General features: G+C 38.4%; 1 protein-coding gene across 5 annotated transcripts in view; it reads right to left on the bottom strand.

Moving 5' to 3' along the window:
• Positions 1-19,910, bottom strand: part of LOC131148635 (two pore calcium channel protein 1A) — a 134,602-nt gene that overhangs the window by 62,553 nt on the left and 52,139 nt on the right. For all 5 annotated transcript variants that reach the window (XR_009135022.1, XR_009135023.1, XM_058098478.1 and 2 more), the window contains exons 12-14: positions 14,223-14,288; positions 13,978-14,118; positions 10,436-10,493 (exon numbers count right to left, since the gene is read on the bottom strand). Coding sequence is in view for 3 of the 5 variants with exons in the window: in XM_058098478.1 (XP_057954461.1) it covers positions 10,436-10,493; positions 13,978-14,118; positions 14,223-14,288 (265 nt within the window). In the remaining 2 variants the exon portion in view is untranslated. The remainder of the gene's footprint in view (positions 1-10,435; positions 10,494-13,977; positions 14,119-14,222; positions 14,289-19,910) is intronic.

Raw genomic sequence — 19,910 nt, forward strand, 5'->3', positions numbered from 1 at the left:
ATCACAATGGTGTTTTGCATTTGTCATATTATGGGAAAAGGGGGCAAGAAGAGAGAATGAGTGTACAGAAAACCTCTTAAAATAAAGAAAGAGCGTGAACCATGAAAATAAACATAGTATTTGAAATTTTGAAAAGAGGGTGGGCAAGGAGAAGTAGAAAGAAAGATGCGAGATTATATCGGGGGCTCAATGGCTCTGATATTGCATTAAGTAACCACTTGAGTTAAAAGCTTGAGCTATTAGGTTGTGAGCCAGTAATATATGTTGAATCATCACAAAGTATAAAACTAACTAAAGACCAGAGTACTTGCTAAAATGAAGTTACACTGATCCAAGAATAATTAGTGCACTGTTTTTAATAATAAAAAGATGTATTAGTATAAAAAGTTAAAAATAGAAATAAGTATTCTCTTTTAAAAGAAAAAATTATAACCAAACATGAAACTTGACAACTAGTATAGAGCATAATACCACCATAAGTGGTGATTATGTTAAGAAACAGTCTCTTGAAGGTCGAAGGCCAGCATTTCGTGTCCCAAAAGGGAATTAGAGTGAGGGATGACACAAGTTTTTAGAAGCCTCAATGAAGCATTCTATTGACTCTAATAGATACTGCATGATGAGATGTGCAAATTGTGGCTCCACGAACATAGTTTATCAGGAGCAGACCGTGGAGAGATAGAATGTTTTTCAGAGGCTCTTGGATAACCGATCATTCTCTGAAGTCGTCAAAGAGCACCCAATAAAGGGAAGAAGAATTAATGGGCAATTCAAAAATAATCTCTTCCCTAATGATGGTAGTGGGGACTACAAATGCGGTCATTTAAATAATGGACCGAGAAATGGCTACTTGTAGAATTGAAAAGTGTAAAATTAAGGTGGCAAAAAAACCAATTCAAGAGGAGGATCTGAGTGTCAAAGTATTGTGTGAATGGCCGAATGGTTTGGCCTTGAGTTTTTTATATTATATATAGACTTTACAAGAATGCTATACATGGAAAGTAAATAGGTTCTAGCATGATTATAGCCTTATACATGTCTATAATCTGTCAAGCCCTATACATGTAAACTATAATCTATCAAGCCCATACATGTAAACTAAATATATGCTAACTGTACAAAATAATAAATTGAGAAATAAGGAAATAATTGTGGGCAGAAGTAAGGAAAGAAATCTTTTGCTCTGTTGTTTACTGTTCCGTTGACAGCCGCCCCTCAAATTGATGTGGTTTGATCAACAAGCATCAATTTGCTACTTAGCAAGCAATGTCGATGACAAGGGAGAGCCTTGGTGAAGATATCTGAAATTTTTAATTCAGTGAAAATATGTGGAAGAGTGACAACACGAGCATCAAATGCTTCACGGATAGAGTGACAATCGACTTCAATATGCTTCGGGCGCTCATGATAGACAGGATTGGCCGTAAACTGGATAGCACTCATATTATCGGCATGTAGAGGTGTAGGATCTGTCTCAGAAAAATCTAGCTCAACAAGCAAACCTCAAAGCCAAATAATTTCAGAACAAGCAAGAGACATTACCCAATATTTAGATTTCTTCAATGACTTAGAAACTCTGCCTAGCTTCTTACCCTTCCAAGAGATCAATGCATCACCTAAGAACACACACCAACCAGTGATGGAGCAACGTGTATCCAGACAACCAGCCCAATCAACATCGCTATAAGCAGCAAGGCGAGTAGAATTGCCTGCAGGGAAAAGTAAACCACGGGCAGAAGTGCCCTGAACATAGCATATGATCCTACGAACAGCAGCCAAATGAAGATGAAGAGGAGTCTGAAAAAACTGACTGACTTGCTGTACAGCAAAAGAAATTTCTGGACTAGTAATAGTGAGATAGACAAGACTACCCACCAACTTCCGGTATAAACTGGGATCAGCAAGTAAGTCACCCTCCTCTTGGTGAAGCTTCACATTTAATTCCATGGGAGTATCAACAGAAGTACCCTTTCGAAGGCCAGCTATGGCCACCAAGTCCCTAGCATACTTATGTGGATTGAGTGAAATACCAGAGGGACTACGATTCACCTCAAGACCAAGAAATATGTGAGAGAGCCAAGATCTTTCATATGAAAGGACTCTGAGAGATGAGTCTTGAGCTGAGCAAGTAAAGCAGAATCGGAACCAGTAATCACAATATCATCAACATAAACCAAACAAACAGCAATACCCATGTTTGATTTCCGAAAAAACAATGAAGTGTCATACTTGCTCAGCTTGAATGAAAATTTTAATAAAGTGGTGTGGAATTTATCAAACCAAGCCCTTGGAGCTTGTTTGAGACCATAAAGAGAGTGAAAAAACTTACACACATGTGAAGTCGGAGATGGAAACAAGCCTAGGGGTGGCTTCATATAAATACACCCTTTAAGATCCCCGTGAAGAAAAGCATTCTTGACATCCATTTGATGTAGTGGCCAATCAATGGAAGCAGCAATAGATAAAATCGTACGAACAGTAGTCATCTTAGCCACAGGAGAAAGATCTCTTCATAATTGAAACCATATTCCTGATTATTCCCAAGTGCAACAAGGCAAGCTTTGTAATGATCCAAACTTCCATTAGATCAGACCTTGATAGAGTAAACCTATTTACAACCCAGAGGAACAATAATGGGAGAACAAGGCTCAATGTCCCAAGTGTGATTGGCCTCTAGAGCGACAATTTCTTCCTGTATAGCACTTCGCCAACAATCATGCTTGGTAGCGTGTGAGTAGGATGAGGGAATATCTAAATTGGACAATGCAGTAGTAAGAGCTGAAACAGAATTGCCAGAACTTGAAGAGGGAAACCCATACCTATCAGGAGGTACAGACACTCGAGAAGAGACCAAAGGCTCTAGAGGTGCTGCAACTGACTGAATCTGGAGCGTGGTAGGATCAAATATTGGATGAGCTAGCGAAAGAGACTGTGGGCGAGAGCGTTGCGTATACACAATACCTAGTTTAAAACGAGAACTAACTGGATGACGATCCAAGAACTGCTCCTCAAAGGAGGGGAGAATCATAGTAGAAGAGGAGGGTACAGAGGACATAGGAAATAAATGTCGATTTCTCAAAGAAAATAACATTCCTAGAAATGCGTATACGATGTAATGTAGGATCATAGCAAACAAATCCCTTTTGACACACATTATATCCCAAGAACGCACATCAAACAGATTGAGCAGATAATTTATGTCGCTCATGAGGAGGTAAATGAACAAAACATACACAACCAAAGGTACGAAGGTTATCGTAACTAGGTTGCTTAGCAAATAAGCGGAAATAGGGAGACTCCATGAGTAGGACTTGAGAAGGTAAACGATTAATCAAGTAGTAGTTTTCAGAGCCTTAACCAAGAACAAGGATGGAACAGAGGATTCCAGCAAGAGAGTACACACCACTTCTAGGAGATGACGATTTTTCCGTTCGGCTACTCCATTATGTTGCGGAGTAGCGGGACATGAACGTTGATGAATAATACCTTTAGAAGCCAAAAATGCATGAAACTCAGCAAACACATATTCACCACCAGAATCTATGCATAATGTCTTAATGGAAACAGAAAATTGATTGGCAACATACGCTAAAAACTCCGTGAAAGTACGAAAAACCTCAAATTTAGAGCGAAGAAAGTAGACCCAAGTAAATCTACTATGATCATTAACGAAAGTCACATAGTATTTAAATTTTTCATGTGAACTAACTCGGGAAGGTCCCCAAACATCACTATGGATAAGATCAAAGCACTGAGAAGCTCTACTAGCATGCAAAGGGAAGGGAAGAGTTTTGCTTTTACCAAGTTTGCAAAAGGCACACTCGAGATAATGAAGAATGTTCTTTATTACCAAGTAAACCAGAGTTCAATACATGAGATAAGATCTGAGTATTGGGTTGGCCTTAACGACGATGCCACGCCATACTAAGATTTGAAACATTATTACAAGAAAAAGACTTAATAGAAGAAACTGTAGAACATGCGGGAATAAGTAAAAGTAATGGAAACAAGCGCCCCACTTTAGGTCCCTTCGCGATCGGCTCTCCCGTTACCTGGTCTTGCACAACACAACCATTACCAAAAAAATTAACAGCACAATTGTTATCAAAACTAATTGATCAATAGAAATAAGATTCATGAACACATCAGTGAACTTAGAAGAGGCATCTCCGACAGCAACTATTGGCAAAGAATTGCCATTGGCAGTCTGAATAGCAAATTGACCAACGTAGGGCCGAACATGACAAAGGGTAGTTGGATTATTCATCATGTGATTAGAGGGGCACTCGAGTCCACATACCAGAGTTTAATAGAATTGTTACCCTGGAGCCCCATTGCTGAATGCATAAATTAGCATTTGTTGCACCATTTCAGGTCGGCGGCAATTTGCTGTAGGAGGTGCAAGAATAGAGGAGTCACCTAAAGAAGAGCAAAGGGCCGCAAAAATCACTGCGGGGGGTACAATAACGGAAGTCTGTAATGCCTGGGCTTGACGATTCTACGAGCGGATACAACAGTCTTTGATAATGTGACCCGTCTTCTTGCAATAAGAGCAGAATTTCTTTGAACAATTGGCAGCGATATGCCCAAATTCTTGGCAGCAAAAACACTACAAGGTGCTAGAATGCACAGGCGGTCCTCGTCGTTGAGTAGCAAAAGCCATAGGGACAGACCTTGAACTCCCATGAGATTTTGCCAGAGTAACTTGAGCACTAAGTTGTTGTTCTTCACGAAGTAACTCACCAAAACAAACATCAAAAGAAGGAACAGGAGAGCGATTCAACAGAGATGAGCGACCAGATTCATACTCAGAGCAGAGTTTCATAAGAAACTGACCACGACGACTAGTCTCGTGAAGACGTTGAATAATGGGAAGAAAGGCAACAGGAACATCCGCAGTAACCAGATCAGAATATTCGTTCCAAAGAGTCAGAAACCCCAAATAATAATCTTGGATGGAACGATTTTCATGTTGAAACATGGCAATAGCATGCTCTAACTGAAAACGAAGGGTACCATTATCTTGATGATACACTGTTTTTTAATAAGTCCACATGGATTGGGCGGTGCAATAAGGTCGCAAGTTGGGGACAATACGTGGCTCAACCGAGCCAAGAAGCCAAGACATAATCCGAGCATCAAGCATAGCCCATGAAGGACAAGCCACTGAATCCTCAGCACCAAGCACAGCCCATGAAGGACAGCCGCTGACTCCTTGGATTTATCAGGATTTGTTGCACAATCCGTGCCATCAATATGACCCCAAAGATCTTTTCCCTTCAAGAAAAGTTCAAATTGAAACGCCCACATAGAATAATTGTTGCCCGTAAACTTGGCACGCACAGGTGCGGAGTCCATGCTAAATAAAGGAGAAAATTGATAAGCCCAAAAAAAAAGAGACTGTGCCAAAAGAAAAAGACCACCAAAAAATCTAGAAGCCCAAAAAATAAATCAACGCAGGTACAAAGAAAACCAAGAACAACCTGCCTGCACTAAAAAATAAATCTTGAACCAAAAAACATGTTGTGCCGAGAATCACAAGGACAGAGAAGCACTAGAAACAGCAACGGAGAGAACCAATACCAACCTTCCTGCACTAAAAAATAAATCTTAAACCAAGAAACCTGCTGTGATGAGAATCACAAGGAGAGAAACCTACAGTGCCGAGACAGAGAAGCACCAGAAAGGGCAACAGAAAGTTGTTGCCTGCACAAAAATAAATGGCAAACCAGAAAACCTGTTGTGCCGACAGCCACTCAGCCACAAAAATACCAAAAGAACAGAGAACAAAAAAATTCCAGAAGAAAAAAAAAAAACCACAACAGCCACAGAAATGAGACACCTCCAAAACCGAGAAGACAAAAAAATTCGAAGGGGAAGAAAAGAAAAACTTAGTAGTCGGCTAGCTCTGATACCATGTCAAAGTATTGTGTGAATGGCTAAATGGTTTGGCCTTGAGTTCTATATATTATATATAGACTTTACAAGAATGCTATACATGGAAAGTAAATAAGTTCTAGCATGGTTCTAGCCCTATACATGTAAACTATAATTTGTCAAACCCTATACATGTAAACTAAATATATGCTAACTATACAAAATAATGAATTGAGAAATAAGGAAATAATTGTGGGTTGAAGTAAGGAAAGAAATCTATTGCTTTGCTGTTTGCTGTTCCATTGACACTGAGACCTTCTGACTCTTAAGAAAATGAGACTTGATGATGCGGGTATCCCTTCTAGCGGTCAAATGAATAAGCTAGGGGGATTGGAGTCAAGGGGAAAGTTAGAAAGGGAAGGCGAGCAAAGCTCTCAAGAAATATTAAATGGAGAGATATTAAAGACACAATACTTGGAAGATTCGAAGGTTGATGGAGGAGAATCTGAGGAATGCACCACTCGATATTGATCCACAACTATCTTTCGATTCAGCCAATGGGACATCAGAAAGGGAGTCGGAGATTCCTGAAAATGAAGAGGGGGGGTAGAAGAGGTATCTAATATGGAAGATGACTTGAGCAGCTTTTTTGAATATAAGAAGGAATTGTTGGTGGATCAATTGAAAGTTGGTTTAGCCTAGTATGAAAAGGAAGCCTTGGCTCAATTAACAGAGGAAAGTTCCAATGGAGAGGGAGTGGAACCTTTAGGGCAGAGCGACAAACATACACAAAGCAAACAGCCATATGGGGAAGAGTGTATTCAATTGTTCTCTAAAACTGCACAAGAGGGTACTAACGATATTAAGCACAATTTAAAACCAAATGAAAGAATTGATAGATAAGGAATCTTTGTCCCCTGTCCCAAAGCCTAATTTTGATATGGTGGACTTCGTTGATATTCCTTCAACAAAAAGGGAGTATTGATGAAGAGACAGCTTTTTCTGTGGTCAGTCTGAACTCATCCAAATCTGGAAAAGGTATTTCCCCTCGTTCTTGTTCAATGTGTTATTTCTTATGACACTTTATGCCATAGGAAGGGTCCTTCTAGGGTAGCACTTCTAGCATTGGCTTTCGGGGTAGTAAAAGAGACATTCTAGATCCAAATAAACTCCTTGAGGACCTTAAGTTTGAAATTAGTGAGTCCAATAGGGGTCAAGGTGAAATTGCCAGTGAGTCCTGGAACTTATGAGCGGGGGGAAAAAAAAGGTGCAGAAAGAACTTAAGAACATGGTTTCTTCTATTAACTATGAAGGAGGGAAGGGAGTTGGAAAGGGAGGTAAACGAATGAAAAAATTATGAAAATTATCAACTGGAATGTCAAAGGGCTAGGAGATTTCACAAAGAGGAGTTTAATAAAGAGGTCCTTCTTAGATACTCCCTTGTTATGGTTTTGATTCAGGAGACCAAACTCGAGAATGTTGATTTTTATTTTTGTGTGTGTGTGTTTTGGGGGGGGGGGGGGGGGGGGGGTGCTGCTGTCGCAGTCCCACATCGGATGTGTATTAGGGAGATTTTGGGCTTATAAAAAGGGTTTGGGTTACAACTAAGTGAGGCGCCTTTTATACGATAAACCCATGAGGCCAGTGGGCCCAAGTAGATAATAACTCAACAAAGTTGGCCTAAAGACCATTACATTTGGTATCAAAGCCACCCTAGGGATACTATCATGTGAGTGGATCCTACACAGAGATGTAAGCCACTTTGACGAGGAAGTCAGAGATCGGATAGGACAATCTATCACGGTCTCACATTGGATGTGTACTAGGGGAATAACGCAGATGAGAACGTCAGAAATTGGACGGGAGAGCCTATCACGGTCTCACATCGGATTTGTCTTAGGGAAATCATGCTGATGAGGACTTCAAAGATTGGACAGGAGAGTATATCATGGTCCCACATCAGATGTGTACTAAAGAGATCTTGGGCATATAAGGAGGGTTTGGGTTCCAACTAAGTGAGGCACCTTTTTTAGAACAAACCCGCGAGGCTAGTGGGTCAAAGCACACAATACCTCACCGGAGTTGGGCCAGGACCGTCACAGGGTGTTGTAAGAGGGATTTGGGAAGGCCGCGATATAGACTGGGCCTTTGTACCTTCTCGAGGGTCAGCAAGTGGTATTTTTGTGATGTGGGATACTTGTTCTACTGCTAAAGTAGATAGTCTAGTAGTTTTTTTTCCTCTATGTCCATTTTAGTAGATGTAAAAGGCTAGGGTTGTTGGTAGGTTTCGTCAGTGTGTGCTCAATCTAGACCAACCCTTAGTAGATCGTTTTGGGATGAGCTTGGTTATGTGTACGGTTTTTGTGCTCTTATTAGGATTGTAGGAGGTGATTTTAATGCGGTGAAATTTCCCTAAGAGAAGAAAGGAGGTGATAAAGTTACTGCTACTATGCTGAGTTTTGACTCCTTTGTTAGGGAGTGTGGTTTGAGAGACCCTACTTTTGATAATGCTAATTTTACGTGGTCGGTGGGTGGGGCTAGAGTGGTCGCAAGTAGGTTTGATAGATTCCTTTTTTGTACGAAGTAGCAAGAAGAGTTCCCTAATCTCTCTCAATCTATTTTACCTAAGCCCACTTCTAACCACTTTGCCATCTTGTTGAAATTGAGGAAGGTTGCTTGGGGACCTACTCCTTTTAGGTTTGAAAATATGTGGTTGGATCACAATTCCTTTCAGCCTTTAGTCCGGAATTCTTGGAATAAGGATATGGAGAGGGATTGGGAAGGCTTTAGATTCAAGAAAAGACTTAAAAGGTTAAAAGAGAAGTTGAAAGAATGGAATAGGAAGGTGTTTGGAGACTTTAGGTTTAGAATTTAGAAAGGCTAGTATCTTTGGAGATTTGATTGAGTTAGACAGGAAGGAATAAGTTAAGGCTCTATAAGGGGAGGAAGAGATGAGAAGAGTATCTTTGAAGAATGAATTGGAAGAGGTGATTTTCAAGGAAATAAGAAGTTGGACACAGAAGACGAAGTTTAAATGGATCTGAGATGGTGATCATAATTCTAGATTTTTTCATAGGATAGCTACAGGTAAAATGAGGAAGAATTTGATCAGGGAGTTCGAAGTGGATAGGGGGATTTCTTAAGGTCTTTCATGAATTTTATACGAATGGCATTTTAAACAAGAGTATCAATTCCTCTTTCATAACTCAGGCGCTAAAGAAGAATAAATCTATAAATATTTTGAACTATAGACTTATTAGCTTACTTTCCAATATTTATAAAATTGACACTGAAGTGTTAACTAATAGGTTGAGTATGGTGTTTGATAGGACTATTTCTAAGGCTCAAAAATCTTTGGTGGGGGTTAGGAAAATCGTGGATGCCACTTTTGGTTGCTGATGAGGTTATGGAGGATATTTGAATAAGGAATAAGAAGGGTATCATCTTTAAGTTGGATTTTTGAGAAAGCTTATGATAGAGTGAATTGGAAGTTCCTGGATAAGATTTTTGAGAGGAAGGGGTTGGGCAAGGAATGGTGGCGCTGGATTCGAGTATGTTTGCATAATGTGAGCTACTTGGTCTTAGTAAATGGTGAGTCTAAATCTTGGTTTAAGCCTACGAGAGGGATTAGGGATTGGTAGTTTGAGTAGGATGGTGGAAAGGGCAATGGATAGAGGTTTAGTGAAAGGCTTGGAAATTGGGGGAGAGGGGGTCAACGTTTTGCACCTTCAGTTTGCCTACAATACTGTCTTTTTTCTAGAGGACATACCCCCTCTAAGAATATTTTGGGTCTCCTTCACATTTTCGAAGCTATCAATATGTCTTTTGAGAGTGTTAGGGAGCTATCTGTGGAGGTGGGGTGTAGTGTTTTAGATTGGCCGCTGTCCTATCTTGGGTTTCCTTTAGTGGGTATCCCTAGATCTGCTAGCTTTTGAGATTTTGGTGTGGAAAGGGTTTCTAAGAGACTAGATGGGTGGAAAGGCGCACTTTTTTCTCTTGGTGGTAGGATTACTCTTATCTAGGCGTATTTTTCTAGCATTCCTTTATATTTTCTTTCAATTTTTCAACATTCTAGTGGGGATTGCTAATAAGATTGAGAAGATAATGACGGATTTCTTGCGGTCGGGAGTAGGGGGTATTAGGGATCATGTGGTTAGTTGGGAAGTGGTGGATAGGTCTAAACAAGACCAATTGCGCTCATCCACCTAATTCAATTTACATAAATAATAATCTGGGAAGACCAATGATAAGTAAAGTCAATGGGTTAATTCTTCTTTCTCTTATTGCACAATGGGGAAAAATATGCTTGACATATAACCACCGACAATGAGGGCACATACAAGTGAGATCAATAAGCCAAAACAAAGTGCCATATAACACAGAAGACAGCATGCATAGGCAACAATATAGCACCTAGTCGGTCATTAGTACATAGTATATACACAAGGCACACTTAAAAATGCTAAAAGCAGCCCACTAAGGGTGGGAGATGCAATGAGAAATGAGACGGTGACAGAAAAGACATAGGTCAAGCCACTGAACCTTAAAGAGATCTTACCAAAAACAAACTCTACCCGCTGCCAGACCTTTTGAGCAGAATTGTTCTCTAAATCAAGCTGCAATCCAATGTAATGTAAAAAATTTAGAATGTTTCCCAGTTGATCCAAAATGTATAATGCGAGCTCAGCTACCTTGACCTTTCTTTTAGAAGAAAACAAAAAGGTAATAATGCACATGAAAGTCACTAAGCAGACATTAGACCAATGTAGAACAAAAAGTAAATGCAGTCAGGGAAAACATGTTGGTGATAACTCTTTACCATCAGAAAACTCATATACCAAAGATAAATAAAAAACCAAAATAAATAAATGATCCCAAACCATTTGAGGCCTCTTTTCTATTATGTATGTCTGTGCCAGTTTTTATTATTCTTGTTTTTTTTTTGGGGGGAGGTGGGGGGGGGGGGTTGGGTGTGTGCGGGGTTTGTTTACGTTTGATTTGGTCTACTGAACAAGTAAACCAGTTAGATATCATAGCATTTGATAGCAAATCTTAATTTCCCTAAAATTATTTTGACCAAGTCAGACATATTTCCATGTCTGATTTGATAAGTGGGGAAATTTAAAGGTCATTGTTTTCCATTTTTATAGCTTACGAAAATGAAAATGACAAAAATTCAACACACAAATGAAACCTTATCGCCCTCCCACATTTCACACTACACATGAGAGGCTACAGCCACCTCCAATGAAGAAGCTCCTCCAGCTTGGAGCAGCTTGCCCTCTCCAGCCATCTCCTCCGGCGTCAATGCACACTAGCTTCGCCTCTCCAGTGCATAGCCAATTCTCATTCTTTTTCTTTTTATAGCAAAAGAAATCCATTAGATAGAATAAGAATGTACAATCAGGAGAAGAGATATCGCCTTAGCAAAATATGGGAAGCCCCGCGGAAAACAAAAAAAGAAAACCAAAAAGTGTAAAAAAAAACAGACCAAGGAAATCAGCACCACCTAAGAAGTCAGCAGAGAATGCCAATCTTGCAGAATATCTGAAGAAGCTCCTTCAGCTTGGAGCAGCTTGCCCTCTCCAGCCATCTCCTCCAGCATCAATGCACACTAGCTTCAACTCTCCAACACATAGCCAATTCTTTTTCTTTTTTATAGCAAAATAAATTCATTAGATAAAATAAGAATGTACAATCAAGAGAAGAGATATCTCCTTAGCAAAATCTGGGAAGCCCCTCGGAAAAAAAAAAAAAAGAAGAAAACCAAAAAGTGTAAAAAAAACAGACCAAGGAAATCAGCACCGCCTAAGAAGTCAACAGAGAATCCCAATCCTGCAGAATATCTGAGAAGCATATTCCCTTGAAATTAACATTACCCACGCACCACAGAGAAGCCAGAAAATGAATCTTCTCCTACACCCAAAAAAAATCTAATTTCTTCCCTGAAAATATATGCAATTTTCTTATTCTTTCTTCAGCAATTTCTCCATCATGCATCACTTCCTCTCAAATGTTTATGGCGTATTGAAGCTTTTATTAGTTTTTCTTACCACTTGTCCTATGAAAATATTGCACTATATATACACACAAATAATGGCAACATTTGCCAAGGATGACCAATGACTTGAAATATTGTTACTAAGTTTTGAATTTTGTCTACCATGAAATTATATTATTTTTATTTATAATTACAAAATAAATATATGACAAGAAAAGTATTACCTGTCTTTTATCAAAAAACAAAAAAGAAAAGAAAAGGAAAACATTATCTGTATTAATTAAATATTTTGGTTTATGCAACTACTTCTTAATTTTATTAAAGAGTTATGCTCTCAGTTCAAAGTGTTAAAATTGAAAAATAAAAAGATATTCATACATTAAATAGTAAACAGTTAAAATTCAAAATTCAAATTCTGTGACTGGTTCAAGTAAAAATTCAGAACTAGTTCGTAGAACTAGATTTGAATTCAGCGTTCTCAGCACTTAATTTACCAAACACTCCCTTAGCGTCTTATCATTCACATAACCTACCCAACACCAAGGTAAAAAGGGTACAAAACACTCTAAAGCAGACTCACATATCATAGCATAAATCCTATAATCTATGGTCAAACACTACAATGTTCCTCGGAAGCAATGTCATGTATCGACCTTCTGGATGCAATAAGAAGTAAGAAAATTGCTATAACATTATTTGGAAGCAACATGATATACTAATAAAAGTCGCCCAGAATTCCTAAATTATGAATGGATAAATCAAAGAGCCAATCATGGGAGTAGGCTTCATCAGTAACCAGGATTGCTCTGAAGAAGTCAACCACTACTCCAGTTCCTACAATAGAGATTCTATTTTTAAAGCATTGCCATTGAGTCGGTCTCCTCTAAACATATTTAGCCTACATTCTGCTGCAGTTATCCAAAAACCCTAGATACAAGTAGTCTGCAATTGAATGTAGTATCATTTTCAAACAACCGCTGAGGAGAAAAAATATGCATTATTGTTCATGAATCAGAATAATATCCATAGGACGCCGGACAATGCAACTCGTCACCATTTTTTTTTCCCATATACTATCAATGAGCAGGAAACGGTTGCTAAAACGTGAGAATCCCAGATCACTATTATTCAGGATCATAAGGACAGAGACCATGACAATGCAATCATACACCTTACTTTTTTTCCCCATCGACTGTTGATATTGAAGCCATGATTAAAAAGACGACCTTGGGCTCTATAGCTAAAGCAGTTATCATCATTCAAAAGGTAAAATAAATTCCTGGGTGGTCAGCTTAATGATACGAGCAATTTTTGCTAAGGCTTAAAGCAAAATAACTTGAATGTCATAATTGTGGTAATAAGAGCACAATAAACCTGCTGTCTATTCAGAATCTAGTGCAACACTTTCTCCTCCTCCCCCCCCCTACCGATGAGGGTGGCCAGTTAAAGGAGGGAGAAAGGAAGAAAAAAGAATACTATTAAGGCCTGATATACATTGTTGGCCACAACCTAACAGCTTAAGCTTTTAGGTAAATGGGTATTATAACAAATACTAAAATAAGTAACTTAACAGAGTGAATCTTTTCATTACTCAAAGGAAGCAGCTAATTGAGCGATGTCCCCAGCCAAAGGACTGTTTTCTGTCCACACAGGTTTGTTCATTTCTGAGATCCAGACAAAGTAACATTTTGAAAAAGACTAGTTGCCAGCTCTAGTTTAAATGTGTTCATGCCTTATTTTAATCACTGATTACCCAAAAAATAAAAAATAAAAGAGGAAAACAGGATAAATCATGACAAACACTGTAGACAGACAACTGTCATCATTTCTGAATCCAAATCATCTGAACCATGTAATATAGAAAATAATTGAGTTCAGGACAGAGTTGATGATGCAATTAATGGAAAGTAGCGTCCAAGACTCATACCACCAAACCAAATGCAGGTGTATGTATAGCAGTAAAATTAACACAACTAGTTGGGCCAAGCATGGGAATCATAGCCAAGTTGCACCGCATATCATTCTAATTTAAAAAACATAATATGTTGGTGACAGTAACACCCTGAACAATTCGCATTTGATTTCAGTAGCATTCATACCATTGTTTCAACAATGACAGCAGCCAAATTCAATATGAGAATGGTAACTACTATGTATCTGAATTTGGGGCTCCGAACAAAGCCTTTTAACTGTTCAGATAAGGGTGAATGATAAAATGGACACTTCTCAAACCAAGATAGCTGCAAAAAACAAAAAAAAGCACAGTATTAAAAAGAAGGGCAGTTTGAATTCTTAGAAACCCCTAGTCAGTCATGATAAACATGCCATAAGATAGTGAGCTTACAGAATCCTCCTTTCGGAATCTTAATGCAATTGCATGGCAGAGGTCGGCAAATTCATCCAAACTTATCTAAACATGAACAAGAAAAGTCTCAGCAAACAACTTAGAACAAGGCTATGAAAAAAAAAACTTAAACAAACACTAGAACAATGTTTTTTTTTTTTTTTTCAACAACACAAGCTACTATTTAATTCAATGCTGAAAAAAGTGCAAATCACAAAAACAAAGGAGAAGTCTGATGCAATTCTACAATCTTAATTTTATTTTCTGTTAACATCAAGTGTTGCTATTCATGAATACTAGGGGTATATTTGTAATTTCAGAATTTTGAGGTTTATTTTGGTCAAATAAGCTCTGGGGGCTCAATTTGTAATAATCAGGGGTATTTTTGTAGGGTGGGGCTTTAGAAGATAAGTGGTTTCTACAGGAGGTTATGTGCAAAATAGGAGTTGGCATCTCTTGGAACTTGGAAGCCTTAGGCCTAGTATAAATAGGAGTCTTCAGCCAATTTTCCACGTGGTTCTTGGCATATATCTTTGAAAAGAATTTTCTCCACAGATCAGCTCCAGACCAGCTAGGGTTGTGAAGATTTGGAGGCTAGGGTTCAAGGATTCAATCCCACGGTGCCCATCAGTCCCTCCATCGCTGCTAAAGGCACGAGAGACATTGCCAAAACAGGTGCTGATCTGAGGATTACATTAATGTTGTGCCTAGAAATTGTCTTATTCGCTGAACTGGAATTCACAGCAGCCATCTCTTTATTATTTTATGCATTTGGCAGTTACTTGAGTCAAAAAAGGTTGCTAAAACACTATTTCGAAATCTCAGTCTTTATTTCTGAATTTTTCTTATATTCCTGCACCGATTTGCATCAAATTGGTATCAGAATAAGTTCAATCTTGTGGGCTCATGGCTGCAAGAGTTGGAAGAAAAATAGGGGCCGTAGAGGTGGATATGTGACTGTTGAGATGTTTGGAGAGCTGCAGGAACAAGTTAGACAACTTAGTAACTTACTCAGCTTGTTACACAAGCTATGGTAATCAGACCACCAAAATGACAGTGGTAATGAATATGATTTTGTTAGAGGAGCAAGAAATGAAATAATGAGCAATCTGACACTGACAGCTCTAGTGATGATAGAAGTTCTGAAAATGAAAGACTTGTGCAACAGAATGAAAGGCCTCCAAGATGGGAAGATTGCATTGTAGTGCTCTATAAAATTCCAAAGACCATTGAATAAAATTTGAAGGTGATACGGAAGCCAGAGAATTCTTGGACTGGATTGATTGCATTGAAAGTTATTTTGAATGGAAAGATGTGGCAGAAAATAGGAAAGTGAATCCTGTGGGAGAAAAGCTCAGGGGACCTGCTTCTACTTCGCAGAAACATTATCAAAATGATCATGAGAATGGAAGAAAAGGAAAATAAAAAATGAGACAAGATGACAGAGAAGCTGAAGGCTCAATTCCTACCCCAGGATTATGAGCAAACCTTGTACAGAAGAGTTCAAAACTTGAGGCAGCATGGGAAGTCAGACAAAGAGCACACCCAGGAGTCTCATAGGCTCCACGGAGGTGTAATCTTGCTGAAAAAATGCTCAAAGGGTTGGTAGCTATGTGAATGGCCTCCAATGACTATACAAGACCACAATCTTGCAGTGTCTTTATAAGGTGAGTGATTCCAGTCACAACTTACCTGCAAGTCTGCAACATACCTAAGAATCTTGGGACAGAACACAGCAGTCGGGCATCAACTAGTACGGTGGTGGAAGCACTAGAGGTGGTCGGACAGCAGCTCCTACACATGCTAACCAACCAACAAGCAACAACATGGGAACATAGCCCAAGTAACACGGGAAAACAGTAGTGAAATACAGATGCTTCGAGCTTTGGCACAAGTCCAATGAGTGTCCAAAGAGGGTTGAAGGCAGTGTATGTCGTCCCGAGGATCCAGAAGCTGATGGTGAAGAGAATTTAACATTTCTTAAGGACCAAGAGAAGCAATTGGAAGCTGAAAAATATTTTGAAGGAAGAAGGGATTAAGGATGATGTCCTTGGTGAGGCGTTAGTCATTCAAAGGTCATTACTTGTCCCTCCAGCCAGCAAACCATAATTGACTACATAAGAATATCTTCCTTACTAGATGTACAGCTGGTGGAAAGCTTTGCGACTTGATAATTGGTAGTGGAAGCAGTGAGACTCTGGTTTGTCAAGAGATGATAGATAATTCGTATGGAAAACTGAAAGACATCCAGAGCCATACTTAATTCTATGATTCACAAAGGAAGTGAGCTAATCGTCTCTTCAAGATGTCTTTTTACTTTCCCAATTGGTTCTTTTAAAGAAACTGTCTATCGTGATGTGGACCCCATGCATGCATGTCATATTCTTATTGTGCAGCCTTCGCAATATGACAGAAGCACAATCCATGATGGTACCAAGGTCACTTTTTTATTTTTTGTGAACAATGGCAAGAGAAAAAAGAAGCTTGTGCCAAAACGGATGAAGGGTGATGATGTTGAGAGGCAAGAAAATGGTTGTTCACTTGCTCTCTTAACTAAAATGGATTTACCTCAAGAAAATAAGGAAAGTGGCTGATTTATGTCCTCTTTCAAAGTGAAGGGAAGCTGCAGTCATGGTCTTAAATTTCCACAAAATAGTCAAAATTTTTGTTGAAATTTTCGATTTCCACCACCCTCGAAATCGAAATGGCAGTCGAATTCCGTCTTGCTTAATTTCCATTGAAATCTCAATGAATCATTCCAAAATTTATCGAAATCTTGAAATTTCAGCAAAATTTGTTGAAATTTTAAATATACAATGAAATTTCCTAGAAATTCAAATAAGAGATTAAGGAGTGAAGTGAAATTTCTCTCTTAATTTATTTTATATATTTTTATCGAAACAAAATATTATTACAAATGCTTTTGAAATTATATGAAAAAATAAACTTACAACAGCATTTTATTTAACCATTTATGTCTAAATTATCATTATTTGCATAACAAATAATATTTAAATGATTTATGAATTTCATTTGTATTAGTTGAATATGTTTAATGTCCATTATCTTACAAATATGTTTGATACGCATACTATATTACAACTTTTCCACCTCATACACAACATAGATGTATTTAACTTGTAATATATTAGTCATGAAACTTACATTATTATGTTTGTTAACCAATTCTAAAGTTTCATAAAGAATTCCATATTTACTACTGATTTCCGTTACTTTTTCAAATTGAAATCGAAATTGACATCGAAATCAAAATTTTCGTCAAAATTTCCATACTTTTGGAGGATCGAAATTTGAGTCAAAATCGAAATTTAAGACCTTGGCTGCAATTGGAGTGCCCAGATGATGTCAAGGAAATTCTTGATGAGTTCGGATATGTGATGCTAGATGAGTTATCTAATGGGCGGCCTCCCATAAGGGATATACAACATCAAGTTGATCTTTTACCAGGTTCTAAAAGGGCAAAAGGGCAGCCCAGTGCACAAAGCTCCCGCATATGCAGGGTCCGGGGAACCCAAAGGAAAATGAAGAGCTTCAAAAGTAAGTTAGGAACTTCTTAGAAAAGGATTTTTTCAAGAAAGCCTATGTCCATGTGTTGTACCAGCTTTACACACTCCTAAGAAGGATGGAACTTCGAGAAAGTGCGGGAACAGCAGGGTTATCAACAAAATCACCATTAAATACAGGTTTCCTATTCCAAGATTGGATGATATGCTTGACATGCTAGATGGATCTCAGGTTTATTCCAAGATTGACTCAGAGTGGTTATCACCAAATCAGAATCAGGCCTGGAGATGAGTGGAAAACAGCCTTTAAGACCAAGGGAGGGCTCTATGAGTGGCTGGTCATGCCCTTCTGGTTGTCCAAAGAACCCAGTACCTTCATGGGGTTTATGAATCAGGTGCTAAGACCTTTCATTAGGAAGTTTTTTGTTGTTTATTTCGATGATATTTAGGTGTACAACACAGACAAGCATATTCATGTTAACCATTTGAGGGCTATGCTACAGCTCTTGAGCCAAAATCAGCTTTATGCCAACATGAAGAAGTGCAGATATAGGGTAAACAGGTTGGACTTCCTGGGTTTTATTGTCTCGGCAAAGGGAATAGAAGTTGTACCATCAAAGATTGAAGCTATGAACAGCTAGCCTGCTCCAAGAACAATTTAGAAAGATCAAGAAAATTTCATGGTGAGGCCACATTTTATAGGAGATTTATAAGGAATTTCAGTACTATTGTTGCTCCTATCACCAAATGTCTCGAGGGATGGAAGTTCAATTGAACTTTGGAGTCTGAAGAGAGCATTGAGGAGATAAAGATGATGATGACCCAAGCACCAATTTTATCCTTACCAGACTTTGATAAGCTCTTTGAAGTTGATTGTGATGCATCAAAGCTTAGAAATGGGGTTTTTTGCATCACAAAAGAAGACCCATCTTATTTCAACAAGAAACTCAACAAGGCTCAGCAAGACTACTCTACTTATGACCTAGAATTTTATGCTTTTGTTCAAGCATTGAAATTCTGGCAGCATTACCTTATTCAGAGGGAATTTATTTTGAATTCTGGCCATGAGGACTTGAGATATCTCAATTTCCAAAAAGCTAAGTCAGAAGCATGCAAAATGGGTGGCATTCTTGCAGTAGTACACTTCACATTGAGAGATAAGGCTGGTTTACAAAATAAGGAGGCAGATGCAAAGAGTAGAAGGGCTTATTGCCAAAAACTATGTCTATTAGTGTTGTTGGGTTGGAGCTGATGAAGGAACAATACAAACAAACCCTTCTTTTTTTGAAATTTTTGAGAAATTTGTAGCTACAGATTGTGATTTGTGTGCAGAATTTGTAGTGAAATATGGATATGTGTTCAAGGGTGTTAAGCTATGCATTTTTCCCAAGGTTCATTAAGGGAATACTTGATATCTGAATTGCATGGGGGAGGTTTAGGAGGTCCTTTTGGCAGGGATAAGAAACAAAGTTTAGTGGCTGAAACGTAATTTTTGTTGTCTTCAACCAATTTTCCAGGAGGTTTTTGGCATTTGTCTTTGACAAGATTTATCTCCAGAGCTCAGCTCCAGACCAGCTAGGGTTGTGAAGATTTGGAGGTTAAGGTTTTAAGGATTCGATCCCATGGTGCCTATCAATCCCTCCATCGCTGCTAAAGGGATGAAAGGGTAGCAGAAAGCCACTGTTACCATTCTGAAACATTGCCAAAACAGGTGCTGATTTGAGGATTGCATTAGTGTTGTGCCTAGAAATTGTCTTATTTGCTGAACTGGAATTCAGAGCAGTAATCTCTTTATTATTCTACATATTTAGTAGTTACCTGAGTCAAAGCAGATTGCTAAAACACTATTCTGAAATCTCAGTCTTTATTTCTGAATTTTTCTAATATTTCTACACAGATTTGCATCAAAGTCACTGCTAGATGGTGAGAAATGGAGGACAGTTAGCAAAAAATTCGATAGACTGATTCAGGCCTGTTTGCATGCAGATTCCAAATACTAGAGCCAATGGTTTGTTGATGTCCTAAAAGACCAAAGAGTATGGTTTACTTAATTATAAGATCATATTATATGGGAATTTTTTTGTAATGGATGTCCTAGGAGTGCATTTCAAATTTTCTTTAATTTTAGTTCCTAAATATTAGTACAACATAATACGGTTAATTA

Source organism: Malania oleifera, chromosome 2 (assembly GCF_029873635.1).
Source record: "Malania oleifera isolate guangnan ecotype guangnan chromosome 2, ASM2987363v1, whole genome shotgun sequence".
In the NCBI taxonomy this organism is placed as follows: Eukaryota; Viridiplantae; Streptophyta; class Magnoliopsida; order Santalales; family Ximeniaceae; genus Malania; species Malania oleifera.